The sequence below is a fragment of the Rhamphochromis longiceps genome, linkage group LG8 (genome assembly GCF_057381845.1).
Source record: "Rhamphochromis longiceps isolate RC_006_pf linkage group LG8, R_longiceps_female_GT1.1, whole genome shotgun sequence".
Taxonomy (NCBI): Eukaryota; Metazoa; Chordata; class Actinopteri; order Cichliformes; family Cichlidae; genus Rhamphochromis; species Rhamphochromis longiceps.
In genome coordinates, this window is record NC_140564.1 from 11739342 (window position 1) to 11761743 (window position 22402).

Below are 22402 nucleotides of genomic sequence, written 5' to 3' on the forward strand. Positions count from 1 at the left end.
AACTTGGCCGATCAGTTGGATCAGGATCTGGCAAAGTGCAGTTGGTTTAGCATCCAGTGTGACGAGTCCGTCGACAGCAGCAGTACAGCACAGCTGATGGTCTTTATCCGGATGGTATTTGATGGTTTCTCCACAAAAGAAGAACTTCTGACACTACTGCCGCTAAAGACAACAACGAAGGGAGTTGACATCTATAACGCGGTGAAGGAGTTTTTCGCGAAGAAAAAGGTACCGTTGGAAAAGCTGGTATCAGTGACTACCGACGGGGCTCCTGCTATGATCGGCCGACATACGGGATTCATCGCTCACTGTAAAGGTGACACAGAGTTCCCAAACTTCATGCATTACCACTGCATCATTCACCAGCAGGCGTTATGCGCAAAGGTGATCGGCTTCGAGCACGTCATGACTCCCGTCGTGAAGATCATAAACAGCATCCGCTCCAGAGCTAAACAGCACAGAACATTCAAGGTGCTATTGGAGGAGCTGTCAGCTGAATATGGTGACCTGCTACTACATACGGAAATCCGATGGCTCAGCAGGGGACGGATTTTGCTTCGTTTTTTGTCACTTTTGGGTGAAATCAAGGAGTTCATGCAATCCAAAGGGGAAGACACATCTCTGCTGGAGGACACTGAGTGGACACTTGACCTTGCGTTTTTAACAGACATTACTGGGAAACTGAACCATTTGAACTGTGAGCTGCAAGGCAAAGGTAAGACTGTTGCTGACATGATAAGTGCTTTAAATGGATTTAAAGCCCAGATGAACATTTTCTCTGTGCATTTACAGAGAAAAAAGGTGCTGCACTTTCCCTCTGTGCAGATGGTGCTGAAAGACAATGCTTCTGCATCTGAGACTTTTGACAAAGTTGCAGAAAAGTACACTCAAGTCATAAACCGACTTGGTCAAGAGTTTGAGAACAGGTTTTGTGACCTTGATCAGCTTGAGCCATGGGTCTCATTTGTTTCCAATCCTTTCATGAATGTGGACACAACATGCATTGCTGAGCAACTAAGTTCAATGTTCAGCTTGGATGCTGGACAGGTGGAAATCGAAATTGTAACATTGCAAAATGATGTCCACCTCAAAGCCTATCTGGGTGCACCAAACTTTTGGTGCCTTGTTGACACAGAAAAGTACAGTGGTGTGTGCACAGCAGCTATGAAGGTTGCCAGCCTGTTTGGTTCAACCTATCTTTGTGAATCAGCCTTTTCTGACATGAACTTCATCAAGAACAAACACAGAACACGCCTCTCCGATGCACATCTGCAAGACTCACTCAGAGTTGCAGTGTCAAGTTATACCCCAGATTACAACACACTGGTGAACAGCATGCAATGCCAGGTTTCCCACTAACAGACAAAGAAAGCCATATTAGATGTTCTCAGTGGCAACATTACAGTGTCATGTCAAAGTTGAATTTAATTATTGAAAAACAAATGTGTTTGTTAAGTGTAACATGTGACAATTTGCTTTAAAATGCTGCCAATTTGGTGAAAAGTTCTGTAAAATTTGAAAGTTGATTTTTTGTATGTTACATACATACAAAAATAATGTATGTAACAGTGCATGATTTGTTAAAATTTGTTAGTGGTAAGTGAAAATGTTGTAGAAGTGATCACTTCAAAATGTAAATACTTGCAGAGATATATAGAAATAAAGCGTTGCATATTGATATTTATGTTTCCTACCTTGTTTCCTAATTGCATTCTTTATAATTATGGTGAAAAATAATTAACATAATTAGTGTCCGTACATAGATGAATATCATTAATTATTAATGATAACACATAATTAAGTTAAACTGAGGAAATTTGTTATTTGAGAAGTGTGTGTCAAACTGGTAGCCCTTCACATTAATCGGTACCCAAGAAGTAGCTCTCACTTTCAAAAAGGTTGGTGACCCCTGGGATAGGGGGTAAGTAGCAGCCAGGCATTACTAATCAAATGCACATGAATAAATAATAATAAGTGTAAACTCCCTGTTGATAACCAGTTAATCAAATGCAATTAATTAGCAGGGAAAATTGATTGATGATATGCCAAAATGTCTATAAAATCAGAGGTTTTGGCAGTTTGGTGATGTGTAGAAATGTTTTTCTTTTCCCTAAATTTAACAATTTTATCTCATCTTGCGTGTTACTGTGTTCTCTGCACTTTCATTGTACTGCCTGTCTGCTTGTCTAGTAACAATAAAGTGAATTGAATAGAATATTTATCTGTTCCTCCGTAACCATGTCATAGACTGATAAAGTCATAAAGAGAAACAATTACTTGAAGCTCTTGAATCATGGGATGTAATTCATTTTTTCACAAGACTGCATAGAGAGCTGTGAAAACTCTTTTTAAATTGTATGTTTAATCGAACATTCAATTTTTTTTCTACTTTGAATACAAAAAATCTGAATGAACTGAAATGTTTTAACCATTTTTTTAACGATCGGTTGCACAAAACTGAGAAGTTTTCGACAAATGACAATAGCGTCACAGTAAGTCTCTTTCTGTGGTCAACACTAGACCTTTAGAAAACAAAAGATCGCAGCAACAAAATAGGACATCAAGCAAGAATTAATGAGATAAAATAAAACAACTAAAAATTAAAAAGGTGCTTTTTGTGTTTATAATGTATAAAAATTGTAAAATAAAAAAATGTGATGACCTCAAATTACAGAAACAAAAGTGTAGATGGTGACAATTAAAAAAACAAAAAACAAAAGCTACTGACCAGTCATAGGAGTCACTACTGGTTTATTTAACATTTTCTTTGGTGTGTGGGGAGACGTTGACATGCAGAATTTTAAACAGTGTTATTATGGCAGTGGATGACCTTTCAGCTGGTGGAATAAATATGTGGTATTGCTACCCTTAGCAGCAATAGTTTTACGGCATGTTTTGCAAATTTCTGCAATTTGTTCTGCATCCTCCTTGTGAAATCAACACACATGCTCAGCGCAGTGCGCCAGGTAGAAACTTTTCCGGGTGGGAAGGGGGGATTACATGCAGACAGCTTAATATTCGCAATTTATACTCGATGATTACAAAAAATCGAAGTGCAAGACAAGAGTGACAAGGAAAATGTGGTGGCTACTCTATGATTGCCTTGATGTTTTTCGCGTTCAGAGACTAGTTGCAGGTTAGTTGCAGTGACCAACGGTTCACCAGGAGGTTATGCTTGCAACATCCTCAAACTTTGAATGACCACTTTCCATTTGCTTTGTAAGCACTGTCAAACAGAGAGGTGAAGGTTTTCAAATAATTGCTGTCTACTTCATAAGTGCCGACAGATTGACAACATTTTGCAGTCAACCTCAGTCGATTTGGGGGCCCATTTTACACAAGTTGCATTCATCAGCACAAACTAACTGTATGCTGGTTCTGTTCCTATTGAGGCTTTACAGCCACTACCCACATGATGCTAACTTGTCCACCATTTTGCATGTGTGATAATTACGATGACAATGTAGAATCAGATAAATAAGGCCCCAGACACAGAGGCCTACAAACAAGTCTGCATCCATCTGACAACCACTGGGGCATGAGGGTAAAATGTATACGCCCTGACCAATTCTGAGTGGGTAATGGTAATTGATGGCACTTGCTGGGAAAATCAAATGATTGCACACAGGTCTACAGTCCAGTCAGTGACACCCTGACAACCACCTGTCATTAGTGAAAAACATGTGGTTTGCAACTGGTTGGCAAAAACCTCCTTGCTTTGGTTGGTAGAATACTTTGAAGACAGCAGCTGACTGCAAGTAGTCTCAGACCTAGTTCCCATCTTTTAATCAACCATTTCCAAGGCAACAAGATTGCAGGTTCATTGCACACTGTCTCAATAATTTTGGTCACGGAGTGGTCTCAAACCACCATTTGTCTAGTGTGACTGCAGCATGAGATATACAGGGCAAAAACTATGAGGAGTTTTAAATGTTAATCAAATAATAAAGATCTTTGTATTCCTCCCAACTGTTTCCCAACTGATTAATTTGAAAATTTCTGTCTGTGTAAGTTTACATATATGTGTTTCACTCTTGAGATGATTTTAATTGTGTCGGTATGATCTCTATGTTCCACCATGTTCCCTTTGCCCTTCCACCCACATAAACAAACACATACTGAAGGACATAGCCTGTGGGTGTATGTTGTGTTTCAATGTCTTATATGCTCTATATTAATCCCCTTGAGTCACGGTGACCTGATGATTCAAATTGATGGCACAAGGTTAGAAACAAAGATCCAAACAAAATCAAATTACGCTCGGTGTTAACCTGTTGATTCTGATCACAGACCCACATCTTTAACCTCTAGACTACCACAGTTATTGCAGCTGCTTGTCCACCAAATCCAAATTGCCTAATTTCATAACCGTATTGAAACGACAGTGACGCAGGAGCTCTTAAATCTAAACGGGTTAACAGTAGTCACTTTGAAAGTCAAAAATTGAGGTTAGCATATTGTTCCGTCAGCCAGTTACAGCTGGTTTTCTATTCAAAACCAAGAAATTTGTTTATATAATCAAATTTATATAATTTTTTTTTTTATCCAACTCTACCTGTGGCGTTTAAATGAGCATACATTATGAAAATCGTTATATAACTTGGACACTTGGACACAATTCAGCAGGTCAGTGTTACCTACTGGAGTCTGCATGTAAGTGTATGTGTAAATATTTGTGTGTGTGGGTGTATGAGGAGGGTATAAGGGAAATATTAGAATTTTCATGCCCTGTTACATTTAATTCCCAAAATGGGTCAGAAAAAGTTCATGTGTGTGCAGTACTTCTTACGTAGTAGACCTTAAAGGGCTAACGCTACTTTGAGTGGTGACCTAGTTTAGCTGCTCTCACTAACATTTTACTCGCAGACATGCATTTGTTTAACAGACACCTCTATTTTATGGCAAAAGTATCAGAAAGACATGTCAAAATGGCTTTGACATTTAAACCTCTGAGGTCTAAGTGATTTTCAGTTTCTCCTGGTCATGAAACACTAAACCAGCTTCTTATCCTCTTATGAGATTTAAGCGTGCGAGGGAGTTTACTCAACCAGCCTAGATGTGTCTTGAGGACCTGGAGAGGGCATTCAACAGTCTTCTTTATACAGTCTTATTCACAAATGCCTTTGTGAATAAGATGTATTGGGCCTGTTGTTGGAGCTATGCAGTACAAATGTAGTGAGATCTTGATTCACATTTTAAGCAATAAGTCTTGGACTTCAAGCTGAGGGGCGGTAGGTGTCAGATTTGGTTGACAATGACTTCTAGCTTGTAAAGGACACAAAGTCTGAGGCCATGTCTCTCAGAATAGGCAGAGTGCCCACTCCGGGATAGGGACAGGTTTCTCTGTGTAATGTCTTCTCAGTTTCTTTAAATGAACAAACAGGATCGGGTCAATTTTATAGCAACAACTCCTTTTATTCAGCATCTGCATTTATGACAAAGGGCAACAAAGTGGGATGGCTAATTCTCGTGGACAGCCAGCGTGAGCCCTGTGTGAAAAGGCTCCAGAGTGTCTTTACTGGTAAAGTGGTCTCACAGAAAATTAACATCTAACTCAACATAAGGATGACATGTTACACTAGCTGTCAGATTTTTGTTAGAAACAGACTTGACAGGATATTTTCCTAATACTTGCATAAAGTACGAACAATATATGTTGCCATATTTACAATACTGTGTACAATATAATAGTATTACAAGTTCTAAGTTTGATAGCCACTCTTAAATGTACATATATACATATATATTAGGGGTGCAACGATACACAAAATTTACGGTTTGGTTCGATACTTTGGTGTCACAGTTCGATATTTTTTCGATACAAAAAAATGTTCATGCCTTTTTAATTTGTCATTTATTAAAATGATAATATATATTTTAACTCAAAAGTACAGTTTTTAAATTTAATGTTGCTGAAACAACAAAATAAATAAAATAAATCTATCTGATCGAGAAATCACTCATCGTTGGAAAAAGAGAGTTTATTACAGAGAAATGGCTCTTTCCAAAATAAAAGCTATACTATACGCTTCTTCTGGGCTATATTCTCAGCAGCATATTAAACATATCAGGTCCCCATAAGGAGAATCATGTGCTAACAGCTGTCTAAATGACTCGGCTAAAGTTTGTAGCATGCGTGCTTGTTGTTTTTGTCTGCTTCCACTTGTTTTTGCACTAGGATGATGTCCGCGTAAATGTGCAGTCATATTCGTTGTGTTCCCGCTAGTGCTGTCAGCGTAAATCTCGTTGAAATGACGTTAACGCCATAACACGGCAAATCTCCGTTAACGAGCTACCGCCGATCGCCCCGTGTGTGGGGCTAGACAGCCAACATGTTAACGAGCTAACTGCGCTAACACACTAGCTCCCACCCATGTAATTGAGCATTGCGTGGCACATCCAACATACTGTTTTACTTTAGTCCATGAAGCGCTTACCTTCAGGGTCATACGTCACATGAAAACCAAAATAATTCCAAACACTAGATGTGAATGAGGGTGGGGGAGGTTCAATTTGCCATGTTGCAAGGAGAGCTTAACTTCTGTCTCGCTAGCTTGCCCTGCACTCTTCCTTCTGACGATGCTGTCTGTGTTGAGCGCTCAGTGGATCTGCGCTCGACAGTGCAGCCTAGGCGGAGTAGTCGAACGCAGATTCACTGAGCGCTCAACACAGACAGCATCGTCAGAAGGAAAGTTGATAAAATAAATTACAAATGTTGTATTGTTCGATACATATGCGTACCGAACCGAAAGCACTGTATCGAACGGTTCAATATCGATATGAATATCGTTGCACCCCTAATATATATATATATATATATATATATATATATATATATATATTAGGGGTGCAACGATACACAAAATTCACGGTTCGGTTCGGTTCGATACTTTGGTGTCACGGTTCGATATTTTTTCGATACAAAAAAAATGTTCATGCCTTTTTAATTTTTCATTTATTAAAATTATAAATTTATATTTTAACTCAAAAGTACAGTTTTTAAATTTAACCCTAACCCTTGTGCGTGTTTTTTATTTTGACAGCGAATGCGCACCTGCGGACCACTTATGTGCAGCCCTGGTTATATAGTTCGTCATATTGCAGCAACAGAAATTATTTTGTCCATGAAACCATAAAGCTGCACTTTCTTTTTGCCTTATAGTCTGATTTGTCATAACTTCTCCGTTTTGTGGTAAGCTTTTCTTTGGCTGTCACTTCTTCACCCTGACCTGTCTTATTTGGCTCAGCAGAACTAAAATATATATATCCTGCTGCTTTTACACACGCACTCACATAAGCTCAGCGATTCTCTGCGCAATCAACCTCTCACATGTTTAAGCTTGCTGCAGGAGATTTCACTTGTCATGTTTGCATAGTAAGCTAACGATTAATAAGACGATGTCAGAGGAATTGGTGGGCAAATTATCATCACTCACAGATCAGTGCTGTCGCTCTCTATACACAGTTCGCACGATTGCAAAGTGAAAGCAAAAAAAACAAGCGCAAATTCAAACGCGATTTCAATATGTCATATATTGACAGTGGCTCACAGATGCCAATGACATAATTACCCAGCTACATTTCTGAAAGAATGCAAAAGCATTGACATATATTTTTCCTTCCTACAATAGCCCGACGGGCAGGGCAGAGATAGATTTTGGTAGCCCGACTGAAAAAAATCGCTAGCTCCAGGACGTCGGGCTAGCGATATTGCAAGCCCTGTATCTGATTGAGGAATCACTCATCTTTGGAAAAGAGAGTTTATTACAGAGAAATGTCTCTTTCCAAAATAAAAGCTATACTATCCGCTTCTTCTGGGCTATATTCTCAGCAGCATAAGGAGAATCATGTGCTAACAGCTGTCTAAATGACTCGGCTAAAGTTAGTAGCATGCTTGTTGTTTTGGTCTTTGCACTAGGATGATGTCGGCGTAAATGTGCAGTCATATTCGTTGTGTTCCCACTAGTGCTTTCAGGTTAATCTCGTTGAAATGACCTTAACGCCACAACACTGCAAATCTCCGTTAACGAGCTACCGCCGATCGCCCCGTGTGTGGGGCTAGACAGCCAACACGTTAACGAGCTAACTGCACTAACACACTAGCTCCCACCCATGTAATTGAGCATTGCATGGCACATCCAACATGCTGTTTTACTTTAGTCCATGACTCGCTTACCTTCAGGGTCATACGTCACATGAAAACCAAAATAATTCCAAACGCCAGATCTGAATGAGGGTGGGGGAGGTCCATGTGTCTTGCTAGCTTGCCCTGCGCTCTTCCTTCTGACTATGCTGTCTGTGTTGAGCGCTCAGTGGATCTGCGCTCGACAGTGCAGCCTAGGCGGAGTAGTCGAACGCAGATTCACTGAGCGCTCAACACAGACAGCATCGTCGGAAGGAAAGTTGATAAAATAAATTACAAATGTTGTATTGTTCGATACATATGCGTACCGAACCGAAAGCACTGTATCGAACGGTTCAATATCGATACGAATATCGTTGCACCCCTAATATATATATATATATATATATATATATATATATATATATATATATTATATATATATATATATATATATATATATATATATATATGAGTCATCGACTCATGTTGCACCAGTAAATACAAAGCAGTGGCGCCAACCAGAAAATAGTCCCATTTGCAGTAACACATCTTTGTGAGGCCAGCTTTTAGGCACTAGTGTACTAGGAGGGAAGAAAAAAAACAAAATCACTGAGTGCCCATCAGTGGGTCTCATCTCTGACTAAGGCACTATGCTGCCATACACTTTGCCATTCCTAAGAGTGGGGTTGTCAGAAAAAGTCCCATTACTAAAAGTTAAGGACATATTTCTGCTAAAACAGGTCACCAAAAGAGGTTGTCAGAGGTTCTAAAAAGTTTCTTTTGTAATATTTTGCTATGAAACAAAGTCCAAAGATTACACATGAAGTCATGCCCATAGAGTTGTATTGTGACACCAGTAACAGCCAGGTGACGCACAGCACCCAGACACTGCAGCATTAACACAGCTGTGTCATGTTCCCGGCAGTGTATCCTCAGTCTGACTTTAGTGTTGTGTTGTTTTGTCAGGTACATGTCAAAAATCATCGTAGACTTGATAAGCAGGTCCAAAATCTGTCTGGTAGGATTGTGAAAACAAGACATCAGTTGATGGCATAGCAGAAACCATGGTAGCGCTGTGCAAGTCCAAAGGGCTTTGCTGACTGAATCCATGTCTACTAGGGACTAGTTGATAAGATGATGTAGAACTGAAATTTGGACAGTTTAGAAATGTTTTCTGCTTCTTGCCAAGTGCTACTGGGATGCACTCCAGTTTCCTGAATCACTGAAAAGAAAAAGAAACTGTCAGACTGAAGTTATGAAACACAGGTTTTGTCCTTTTATGTATTTTCCAGGTGACTACTTTGGCATTCTGATGGATGAGAAGGTAACAGGCTTTCCTTTCAACATCACAGAGAACCCAATGTACTGGGGCAGCACAGCTAACTACCTCGGCTTGGCACTCATGTAAGTGTGTGTGTGTGTGTGTGTGTGTGTGTGTGTGTGTGTGTGTGTGTGTGTGTGTGTGTGTGTGTGTGTGTGTGTGTGTGTGTGTGTTGGAGACTCTGTGTGTGACAGTAGAGGTCACTTTTATGGAAGTGATTAGCACAAGATGGAGAAAGGAAGAGATTTTGCTTAATAAGTTAGCAATATCTTTGTTTCAAATATAACCAGAGGAGTTTGTAGCGTGTTAATAAATGAGTCCCCTGATGTACGTCAAAAGTCGTTCTAAATAAAGCGAGAGCAGATAATAACCTGGAACCTAAAAATTGTAAATGTTTCTCAAGTTGCAAACTGCTCTTTGTAAATACAGTAAAAACTTTTACGTGTGCTTGTTTCTATGACAACTGTGACCAGGCTGCTGCTACGAGCTCAGCGTGTGCAGTTGCTAGGCAGGCACTCTCTTATTGAAGACCCAGCTGCCGAAAAGCTATTAGCCTCCCATTCTTCCTCTCATGGAGCTATACGGACTCCATTCCGAGTGTTGCCTCATCTTCCGAGTGTTGCCTCATCTTCACTCCATTTTCTGTTATGACAAATTTTAGCCCCATTTTCTCTTTGCTTTGGATTTAATTTGCACTCTATCCTCTATTCTCAGCTCTCGTCTCACTCCCACCTCTTTTCTCTATATCTCTCTCACTTGTGTTCATACAGTTGCTTTAACTCTATCTTTGATGCAACTTTATTATATATGCCGAAATATCATAGCATGCTCTGCCTCAGCCTGCTCTGTTCTGTTCAGAATACCCAATATCACATTGCCTGTCGATGGTCAGCAGGAAGCTATCTTTAGCAGTCATGTTCTTCAAGACTTCTCATCCAAAATAAGTTATTTTTGTTTTCATGTGAAGGGATCATTTGTAGTAATAAGCCCTAGAGAATGATCTGCTAACTTTGGCGGCGAGCGGATATGACAAAGGTATTGTAAAACTGCTACAGTGTCTACAAAAATGCGTCAACCGAAATGGCGATTATTTAGAAAAATAAATAAGTCTTCAAGTCTTAAAATGATGTCAATATTATGGAAAATAAATGGTTGTTTGTATTTCTAAAATGATAGGAGACCTTACTTTTGGGATTGCCCTCGTGTTTTCCTTCAGGTTTATGACCGTGACTGTCTGCAATGATGATGCTGCTACAGCACTGGTACCAGAGGTTTGCAATGGAATGTTACAGTAACAGAAATTTGATTTTCAAGTGAAATGCAGTTGAATTTTTACATTTCTAATCATACAGTTCAGCTTAATTTAGACATGCGTGATGACTGTATTTAGAACCTACAAGTCCACGCTACTTTCTTACTCCATTGCCAGCATTTGTATCTGTGTGGGCTGTGTTCACAACACATGTAATTACATTTATGCGGTCATGGCATGGGTTTTTCCAAAAACAGCTAAAGTGCAGCTACAGTGTATTTAGTAAAAAAGTTACTAATGTTTATAAGTTTTAATTATTTGGTAGGGGGTTGGTGTCCTGATTGCCCTCATGACTTGGAAGAACAATTTTCAAAAGTTGTTACATTCTGATGGCATAGCGTTGGAGTTGCAGTCTGTATCATCATCATCATCATCTGTCACGACTTAGTCCACATTAGTTCACCGTACACAGAACACCAGCTGCTTAAAGAGCACTGAATATCAGATAGTACCCCTCTGTGACTCCCTCTTTTTCCTCACATTTTATAAGAACTAAGTAAATATAATTTGTTTTATTACAATTGTAAAATCCAGCTGATTAAAAAGTGTGGTGAATGCTGCTCTTTAGCTGCATCATTGACTGCAGTTAGAGCTGGGCGATAGAACGATAACGATATGTATCGCGATATAACTTTTACTCGATAGAGAAATTAAGCTATCGCGATAGACTTCGCCGCTCTTGTCCTCTTAAAATAAAAAACATTTTTAAAAAAAGGTCAGCCAATCCAAACTAAGTAGCGCAGAGCCGAACCAATCACAGCCACAGCGTCACGTCGCGTGACTTGTTACGTACAGCACAAGTGCCAAGCCGCACGTGTGTTTGTTTGGGAAGCAGGCAGTGGGTAATGGAGCCAGCGCATAATGGAGGAAATGAGTGTGCCGACTAGAAAAATCAACCGAGCGTGACCGAAGAGAAAACAGATGACGGTTCCAATGCCGGAGAGATTGTCGAACGGAAGAGCCATAGAAGTTCCGTAGTGTGAAGGTATTTCGGCTATTTCAAGTCTGACAAAAAACCGAGTAGCGTGCACTGTAAATTGCACGCTACTCGGCACGAAAGCAAGTCTGGAAATACAATAAACTGGTGCATGCGTCACACTGTGCGCCACGTTATTGTTTCGGTGAAATGAATTTCTACAATACTGTTACTGTTAATTCTACTCTGCAGTGTTTAAATGCTTACATATACACACAGTTACTGTCCGTCCACACATACGACTCGGGTCTGCTTCTATGCCCCAGCTTTGTTTACTTTTTCCCACCAAGGCTTCTAGACTTCTGATTGGCCAACATTTCTGCACGGTTAGGAATCTAGTGCCACCTGCTGCTTTGGCATGTTCATAGCAGCGTTTTCCTTCATTTCTGCCTTTATGTGTGGATGGGATTATTTTTTAAAACGAAAACGGAAAATCTCCGTTTTCAAAAATACCCGTGTACGTGTGGACGTAGCCTCGGTCTCTGACTGGAAGCGCTAATTCATCATTCGGCTTTTGTCAGACTAAAGTAACTGTTAAAACTGTTTGAAAAGCTCAGCTATACAACAAGGAGAGATTGAGAATTTCCTTTTAGTTCTCAGTTTATTTGATACTGACAAAAGTTAGTTTTGTCTGTTCTTCTGTAAAACAAACTAAGATTTATTTTTAGAATTAATATTTTGTTTCTAAGTGGAATTGACAATTTAGTAGTCTGTTTCGTTTGTTCTATTTTGAAACTTAAACGCTTTAGCGGCTGCCTTTTGTGTAGTTTGCAATATTTGCCTTTATTTATCTGAAAAAGTCTCATGTTCCTTAAGTACATCTACCCTGTTGAACTTATTATGGGAAATAAATATTTAAATCAAAACAAGCTGCTGATTATTTCACATTTTACTTGTGAGCAACGGCACATTTAAATCTTACAAATATAGTTATTTGGCTTATATCGTGATAGATATCGTTATCGCCTGAAATGAAAAAAACATATCGTGATATGAAAAAATCTCATATCGCCCAGCTCTAACTGCAGTCATGTGTTATGCTTGTGAGATGGATTATTATTTCTTACTAAGAGAGAACAACAACACTGACTTTCAGAAGGTCACTCTCTGCTTCTGGCAAAATCACACAACTGTGCACTAGCCTGTTGCTTTATACAGCTGTGGTGCCTACTTTGGTGTGTATGTGGAGAGTGTCCCAGCAGAGGCAGTGTGTAATCATAAATCTCTGAAATGCAGCGTGAAGCAGTTTCACTGCTCCTACGTTTGTTTTCTCGTTTTGTCTTCATTATATTTTTGATCTTTGGTTAATAGTTTTTAGTTTTGTCATATTAGTCTGGTACTTGTTGAATTGATTTCTTGTTTCATATTCTAGTATATTGGAAGTTTTAGTTCTTATGATATTGATTATAATGGTTATTCTACCATTTAACGTTTTGTGATCTCTTGTGTTCTGTTTAACACCTTGACTATTTTTAGTAGCAGTTTGTCTGCCTGTGCCTCCTTGTGTTTTGTTGTCACATTGGTCCTCTTGACATTGTTAACCATGTCTGTGTCAGTCTGTTTTGGTTATTTATTGTTTTACTTAGAATATCTGATGTATTTTGTGCCCTGATAGTTTTGCTTCCTCTCTTTGTCTTTCTCAGATTCTCCATATTGTTTTCACCTGTTGTTAAGTACTTTCATATGTGCTGCCCACCTGTTTGTCAATAAGCCCTCAAATATATATACCCTATATGGACAAAAATACCAGGCCACTAACAGACTAGACCTACAGGAGCTGCTAGTCTATGGAAACCAAGGTCATGAAGCTCCCATCCCACAGTGTTTCTGTTGAAGGTAATATCAGCAAAGGTCTGAGTCTGGAGAGCATTAGCAACTTTTCCACATTATCTGCCTCAGCACTGTGCGACCCCGATCTGTAGCTTTACTTTGTGGCTGAGTTGATGATAATTATTAAATAATTATTCACTGATCGCTTGAGAGTGTTTACTGGAGATTGTTGCCTGTCGCCAGGTGATATTGGTTACAAAAAGGTGTATGGGGTCGCACCAAAAACCTTCTCGTGATTGGTTTGCTTGCTAGCAGATCGCCGTGATTGCACATAGTTTCTTTGGAAAACACTGGCTTGTCTGCAAATACTTGCGAGCTTTTGATCAGGTAGTTGTGAAACTGTGAAGACTGTGACACAAAAGTAAATGTAACACTTTTTGAAATAAGTTGGCTTCAGTAGTGAAGCACAAGTTTTACTTGGAAAGCAAATGGTTTCCATTTCCATTTTCTGCTCCGTGGTAAGATAGTGAGCGCTCGTAGACCTTTCGGCAACTTCCATGTAGACTACAGGTAACTGGCAATCTGTTAGCAACCACAGCGATCAGGACATTGTCAGTTTGCACTTTCTTTGTGACCCATTTCATCCCAGGACAGCCTGCAACCTCCTGCAGTTTGGACAAAAGACATTTTTTCCAACCAGTTGTTAGCTACCACTGTGTGTCATTTCAATCATAGTTCATGCCATTCAGAATAAGAGGGAGTTGGGTTTTTTTTGTTTTTAAAATATGAGACATAAACTGAGCATTGAAGCATTGGTGAAGAATATAAAAATGAGGCTTAGAAAGAAAGAACGGAATCTATTGGCAATAATTTGTGAATCATCCACTGTTTGACAAAAAGAAAGATCAATAAATGTGAACAGAGAGTGCAGGTGGTTCAACAAATGGCTCGATCAGACATACAGACTTTCATCTAAAAATTAGGGTGCTGAGCAGCATTCAACAAGTGGGGCACTCAGTACAGAAGACTATCCAGCATAAATCAATACAATGGAACAGCCTAGATCTATGCTTGTATTCCTCAGACTACTCAAATAGTGTTGGAAAGGGTTATTGCAGCTGATTTATCAAGTTACAATGTGAAGATAAAGAAAGGGAGATAAAATACGCAGATGGCTGATGGTTTTATCTTTCTATCTCAGTGATAATGTACAGTGCATCCAGACAGTATTCACAGCACTATCACAGAATCTTATTCCACAATGGATTACATTTATTTTCACCTAAAAATTCTGCACACTCCATACTCCATGAAGTGAAATACTTTTGCTTTAAATTCTTGCAAATTTATAAAAAAAATAAAAACAAAAATATAACACATTAATAAGTATTGACAGAATTGAACAATCGTTTTTTGAAGCACCTTTGGCAGCAATTACAGCCTCTATGAGTATGATGCTTGGTGCACCCGTTTCTAGGTATTTTCTCTCATTTTTCTTTGAACTGCTTTAAGCTCCATTAGATTAGATGGGCAACATTTGTGTGCAGCCATTTTTAGATTTCTCACAAGATATTTAATTGGGTTTCCACTCTGGACTCTGCCTGGATTACTCAAGGGTCTTCAGCAGAGTGGTCCCAAATCCACTCCTTTGTTATCTTGGCTGTGTGCTTAGGGTTTGTGGTTCAGAGTGCTCTGGGCCAGGTTGTCATCAAGGATGTCTCTGTACATTGCTGAATTCCTCTTTCCTGCAGCTGTGACTAGTCTCCCAGTTTGTACTGCCTAAAAACATCCCCACAGCATGATACTTCCACCACCATGCTTCACTGTAGGAACAGGTGACGAGTGGTGTCTGGTTTCCTCCAGACATGCCACTTGGCATTCAGGCCAAAGATGTTTGTTTCATCAGAGCAGAGAAATTTGTTTCTCATGGTCTTGGAGTCCTTTAGGTATCTTCTGGCAAAATCCAGGTGAGCTTCCATGTGCCTTTTACTGAGGAATTGCTTCCATCTGGCCACTTTGCCATTGTCTGATCAGTAGAGTTCTGCAGAAATGGTTGTCCCTTTGAAAGGTGGTCCTCTCTACACAGAGCAATTCTGGAGCTTTGTCAGAGTGACCATCAGGTTCTTGGTCACATCTCTGCCTGTGGCTCCTGATCACTCAGATTGGCTGAGCAGCCAGCTTTGGGAAAAGTTCTGATGATTCCAAACTTCTTCCTTCTACAGATGATAGAGGCCACTTTGACCACTGGGGGACCTTCAGTGCTGTATTAAGTTTTCTATACCCTTACCCACACCTGTGCCTCGATATAATCTTTCAGGGGTCAACAGTCCATTCCTTGGATTTGATGGCTTGGTTTGCACTTTGACATGCTCTGTCAGCTATGGCACCTTATATAGACGAGTCTTTTTTTGCTAAAGCATATAGTTAGGGCTGGACCAGGTGATCCTGAATCCTCCCTTAGTTATGCTGCAATAGACTTAGGCTGCCAGGGGATTCCCATGATGCATTGAGTTTTTCCTTTCCAGTCACCTTTCTCACTCACTATGTATTAATAGACCTCTCTGCATTGAATCATATCTGTTATTAACCTCTGTCTCTCTTCCACAGCATGTCTTTTATCCTGTCTTCCTTCTCTCACCCCAACCGGTCGCAGCAGATGGCCGCCCCTCCCTGAGCCTGGTTCTGCCGGAGGTTTCTTCCTGTTAAAAGGGAGTTTTTCCTTCCCACTGTCGCCAAAGTGCTTGCTCATAGGGGGTCATATGATTGTTGGGTTTTTCTCTGTATCTATGAAGCGCCTTGAGGCGACTTTTGTTGTGATTTGGCGCTATATAAATAAAATTGAATTGAATTGAATTGAATTGAGCATTTTCAAATCATGTCCAATCAACTGAATTTGCCACAGACGGACTCACATGCACATCAAGCACTTGAGCTCAGTTTTGAGTGTCATGTTATAAAGACTGTCAATGGCTATCTACTTGTTATATTGTTGTTTTTTATTTTTGATAAATTTGTAAGGAAACCAATACTAGCTTTTTTCACTTTGGTGATGGGGTATTGGGCATAGAATTTAAGGTGAAAAATGAATTTACCGTAATTGTCGGGCTATAAGCCGCTACTTTTTGCACAAGCTTTGAACCCTGCGGCTTTTCTATGGATTTTCCATGATTTTTGTGATATCGTAAGACGATTTGTTTTGTTTGTTCCGCTGTTGTACGGCACTACGTTGCCTGGCGGAAGGATCGGGGTTCAAGAGTGGTATGTTAGTCACATGTCCGTCCGCCAGGCAACGTAGTGCCGTACGAAGTAGCGCGAAAAACAAACTTCAAATTAACGCTACGCATTCAGCGGGAGGCGTGGATGACGAGCGGCGATAAACTTGCGAAAAGCAAGTTATGCCCAACTCCACCGGTGGATTCTGACAGCGTGGAAAAGTGCGAAAACATCCACGATCACCAACGGATTTTGAAGGGCTGGACTGCTGCATGATGGAGAGGAGGACACCGCCACGGCCCTTCTGAGGGTGTTCGACTCTGACACTGACAACGAGGATTTCTTTGGTTTTGAAAGTGACAACGAAGGAGAGAAGCGGAGAGTGGATAACGAAGCCATCCTGAGCCTGTTCGTTTCCGACATTGGAGAAGAGGACTTTGGTGGTTTTAGAGCGCAGGAAGAAGAGAAAGATGGTGAATGACTGACTTTTCTTCTTGTTAAAGCCGTGTCACTGCACCTGAGCCTAAAAGGTAGTCCGAATCTATTTTTCTGGTGTGCTGTAGGTTACTGTTATGTACTACATGTGCAAATATGTACCCATAACTTGTTTTTCAAAATATTAATAAAAGGGGTGTGTCTCCAAACAGCCATCTCTTTCCTGACAATTCCCTTTGTGCATATTCTCTTACATATGATAAGTCAACATTGAAACACCTGCGGCTTTTAGTCAGGTGCGGCTAATGTATGTACAAAACAGGATTTTCCCCTGATTTTAGCTTGTGCGGCTAATATTCAGGTGCGCTTTGTAGTCCGGGAAATACGGTAATCCATTTTGGAAGAAGACTGTAACATAACAAAATGTGGAACAAATGAAGCACTGTGAATACTGTCCAGAAGCACTGTATTATATTTCTAAAGGTATTGTTGATCCACTAAAAGCCATTTCCACATGATATAAAATTCTTGAAGAATTTATGATGTGAAGTGACACCTTTGTCACTTTCATTTGCTTTAATAAATTTTTCATCTACATATGCGTCATATCTGCTTCAAAGAAATGACCTGATAAAGACTTATCAGAGATGATACTCATGCAAGTGCAATATCCCATTAAGAATGCTTCTCTTTCTTATTATGTAGAGAGGAGAATGTGCCAAATAAACATTTCTGTTATCTCCCACCTCCACATGAGCTGTCAATCATAGGTAAGATAATTGCACTATTTTAAAGTGCTGTTCAATTAAAATGGTGATATTGTGTGACTGTCTGACTCACTAGATTTTTGCTTAGGCTGTAACCTCTGTGAATCTTTCCTTTAAACCCACATATCGTCATCAACCGGCTAACCTGAGACCGGAGAATGTTTTCTGTTCTCCTCATTTCTTCAAAGGTTATACCAATTACTGCTTGGGTGTATTTTACAGAATTCCAGCCCAACATGGTACTTGATTTTGATGTCCTCCGGTGATCTGTAATAAGGCTATGAAGTATATAAGTGGATGGTCAGTGCTAAGCTTTTTTTAAATGGCTATTTTAGGTCAGATTATAGTATAAATTGGACCCAGAGAGACACACAGACTCTGACATTCACTTTTTTCTCCTCATCTCGAAATTTTTGCTCAGACATCTAAAGTGTATTTTTAATTCTATGAGTTGCTCAAATATGCTGTGAATTGTTAAAACTCATGTTTACCATTGTTTTTTTTAGTTCATTTGTTTGTTTGTTTTCAGAGACCTGATTTGGCTGAGAGGTTATAATGCTAAGATATCAGTTAAGCTGATTTAGCTTAGTTTGCCGAGTCCATCCACAGACTGGAGTTTGGAACTGTAGCCTCTGGTTTATAGATTTAACTGGTAATTGTGTGACAGTAGGTTTCATGTAATTTTACAGAGTGACAAGAAAGTAATGTAACGAGTAAATTTACTTTCTCCAGAGAGTAATTAAGTAAGTAATTAGTAATGTGTAATATATTACCCAGTAGTGACCACACTTGAATGCAGAGATTTTAGCATGTTTGCTAACTGGAGTGTTCATGTGCACACAAGCACGATGCCACAGACGTCCCAGCAGTCTGCCTTCATCAGGATGAAATAGGATGAAATGTTAATATTAATATTCTTGTTAATACTTGAAATCTTGATTTAAAGCCAGATAGCAAAACAATGCTAATTAGCAAATATTATCGTGCTACATACTTAAGCTAAGGTAGCAATGTGCTGAAAGTAAACATGATAGCTTCGTCATTCACAGCATGTTAGAACACCTGTTCTTCAAAGGTCACCACCACAATAAACTGCTCTCGTACATCTGTTGTGACATGATGGAGGTACTGTAGAGTACTGGATCCCATTTCAGATTTCTATTTAGAGGAGTCCAACCCAAGGTTTTTTGACAGTCATCACTGGCTTTGTAAGACTCTCGTGTTTGTATGGGACCACCAAATATCACCACATTACAAATCTTTTTTCAGTCATATGCCTGTTAGTTAGCACATTCTTTTTCTGTTGTTTAACAGTGGTCAGCAAAAAAATCAAGTTATGAAATGTTCTCTTTGTATAACTTGACTATGAAGGAGCTTCACAAAGCTGCTAACCTGAATGTAATATAGTTTATTTGTTATAGTAACCCATATTTCAAAATAAAATCAGCCTTTGTTGACTTGACATCTTGACGTCGATTGCAGCCACATCACTCAGGGACTAGCTAAGTAGCCTATTCCTAGATAAATACTCATTAACCCATATTTTCCCAGGCTGAGGTCTATCCAGGAACAGTGTCTGCCAATGAAAATCAATGAGAGCCAGAGAGATGAGTGTGTGACCTAAATATTCCTGCAGACTAAAGGTTTCATGTTCAGTGTGCAAACTGTATAATACACATGCAGTCTGTCAGTTACATCTTATTCATGTTACAATTTTTATCGCAAAGTACTAATACTTTTACTTCTTCCTCAACTGTGAGCTGAGGAGCAAGTTGTTGTTTTTCTTTTACATTTAAATTTATTCTTTTTTTAAAAGAAACGCTAACTTTTAGGACGACGCAGGGTTGTCCAAACTTATGCCAAAGAAGGATTAGCACATCTGCAGCCTGCTTCATACACAGAGCACATATGGAATCGCTCACACAGACTGTGCACATTCATATTCATAAACAATACTTCCAATGAGATTTAGCTAACAGCATGTCGAGCGAGACTTACAGATGGACTGAATATAATATGCTGCGATTATTCAAATATAGCATTCATTTATTCAGACATTTAACTCACAGCAAACTGACAACTGCTGTCTCATTGAATCGTATGCTTCAGAGATCACCATTGTTTCATATAAATCATCTAACATTCTGTCTCAGAATAGGAAGCCAGACAGCTAAAAGGTCATGAACTACTAATAAGAAATATCCTGCTTCTTTTTCTAGAGCAGTTTCAATCACAAAAATGGGATGAATATAACACTGCGTCATACCAATAAATGGCGATGATGTTCCGGTGTGGCATAAGGAATTTTGAGGGGGGGGGGTTGTTTGTAATTATGACAGTTTGTTATATGGGTCAGTGTTAAATAGAAATTTACACAAGGTCTACTGACTCACCCTGTCAGATTGGTCTGTCGCAATCAGTGGGCCTCACAGAAGCCAGTGTCGTGTGTCAAATTTGAAGCTGGGGAAAGATGTGAATCAAATGTAATCCCAGTTATTACTAAACTGACACAGAAATTTAAAGTCACGGGAGAGCTGTTGTTGCTCTCATCTTCTTGCATTAAGCATACAACATAAACCTTACTGGGTTACTACTATTAATGACTAACATACAACACAAGTAATGTGGCTATGCCCCACATCCATATTTTCCCTTATAGGACTTTATGACTTAAATTTGTATTTTCAACTCCTGCTTGTTTCGGGTTTTGAGAAGGACTAAAATGTGATGCCTAGAAAACTGGATCAGAGTAGTGATGGTAAATTCGATTCTTTTTACTGAATCGAGTTTGAATGAGTCACTCACCAAAGTGAATCGTTTTTTTGAGTCATTTGAGTCACTGAGTCATTTGCCCAGAGAGTGCAAAAAATTTACATTTTCACTCAAACTTAATTTGTTTCTCTTTTCATGTAAATCCTACTGCTAAGATGAGTGATTGAAAAAGAAAAACAACTATTTTTATAGAGCAAAAAAATTAAGATTTCTAAAGGGAACATTTATTTTATTTTATTTTATGTTATTAGTATTTTCCTCAAATGTGTCAAATATATATTGTGAGTGATTCGTTCATGATTTGCACATTACTGGATCACTAAAGTGTCTGTTTGTGCTGCCAACCTAACTAAACAATTTTTCTGCCTTCATCTTCATCTTTTTGTGATAAACATGTTTTCTGATGGTGTTGGCCTCTTTCAGCAGTCTTATCACTTCAGACGTGCTTCTCCAGTCCCAGTATTAATTGGGGTTTGCTATTAGACCACACTTTGATATGCAGACTGGAGATGCTAGGAATCTGGCTGACTTAATGATTAGTGAATAACCGACTCTACCTGGGGCGATCGTGGCTCAAGAGTTCGGAGTTCGCCTTGTAATCGGAAGGTTGCCGGTTCGGCCCCGGCTCCGACAGTCTTGGTCGTTGTGTCCTTGGGCAAGACACTTCACCTGTTGCCCTACTGGTGGTGGTCAGAGGGCCCGGTGGCGCCAGTGTCCGGCAACCTCGCCTCTGTCAGTGCGCCCCAGGGTGGCTGTGGCTACAATGTAGCTTGCCATCACTAGTGTGTGAATGTGTGTTTGAATGGGTGGATGACTGGTTGTGTAAAGCGCTTTGGGGTCCTTAGGGACTAATAAAGCGCTATACAAATACAGGCCATTTACCATTTACCTACGCTTATATTTTGGAGAAAGGCAAAACAGCTTTTTTGGGAAAAATTTTAATAATTTTTGCTGCATGTTTGATGTCTGATTACTGTTTCTGATTGCCAAGACTTGAAATCAATTTAATAGCAACAGAAATTACATATTCTGATTGCACAGGGTTAGAATTGGGGTTAAGGTTATATTGACACTGACAGCCAAGACTGCACCCAGCAACTCACTAGTGAAACATGTGTGTCTCCCAACTAGGTTAGTGGTTGCTGGAGGTTGCTGGCAGTTGCTGTCAAACTGATTACTAAAACCTTTGTCAAGTAGACCTAAAGACTGGTTATTGACCCTACCACCCTGAGGGAAAAGTGTGTCTTCTGTGGACTCTGAGGTTGCTGGAAGTGTCACGAGTGTAAAGTTGGTTACAGAGATTTTAATCGTGCTGCATCAAAACCTTCCCTGCCGATAGCTAGCAGTTTTCAGCATTTGTCAGCAGTGTTGGTCAAGTTACTTGAAAAAAGTAATCAGTAACTAATTACTGATTACTTCCCCAAAAAAGTAATCCCGTTACTTTACTGATTACTTATTTTCAAAAGTAATTAATTACTTAGTTACTTAGTTACTTTTTAAAAACACGATTTACAACCTGAAGAGGTGATAAAGTGATAGATCTTTCAGCCCAATTCTACTTTTTCTGCATAATCCATCATACAAAATGTAATCAAATGGAAAAGTCTCTTTTTTTAACTTGTTTTATCAGTTTTAATCTTTTAACTTTATGCATCAAGCAAAAATTTAATTATATGCAACATTCTCTGACTTGAAGAAATTAGTTTAACAT

At 39.4% G+C, this 22402-nt stretch overlaps 1 protein-coding gene across 1 annotated transcript in view; it reads left to right on the forward strand.

Moving 5' to 3' along the window:
• The window catches only part of pemt (phosphatidylethanolamine N-methyltransferase), a 79904-nt gene that overhangs the window by 44759 nt on the left and 12743 nt on the right, over nt 1-22402 (forward strand). The window contains exon 5 of the mRNA XM_085415746.1: nt 9418-9529. Within this exon, the coding sequence (XP_085271872.1) occupies nt 9418-9529 (112 nt within the window). The remainder of the gene's footprint in view (nt 1-9417; nt 9530-22402) is intronic.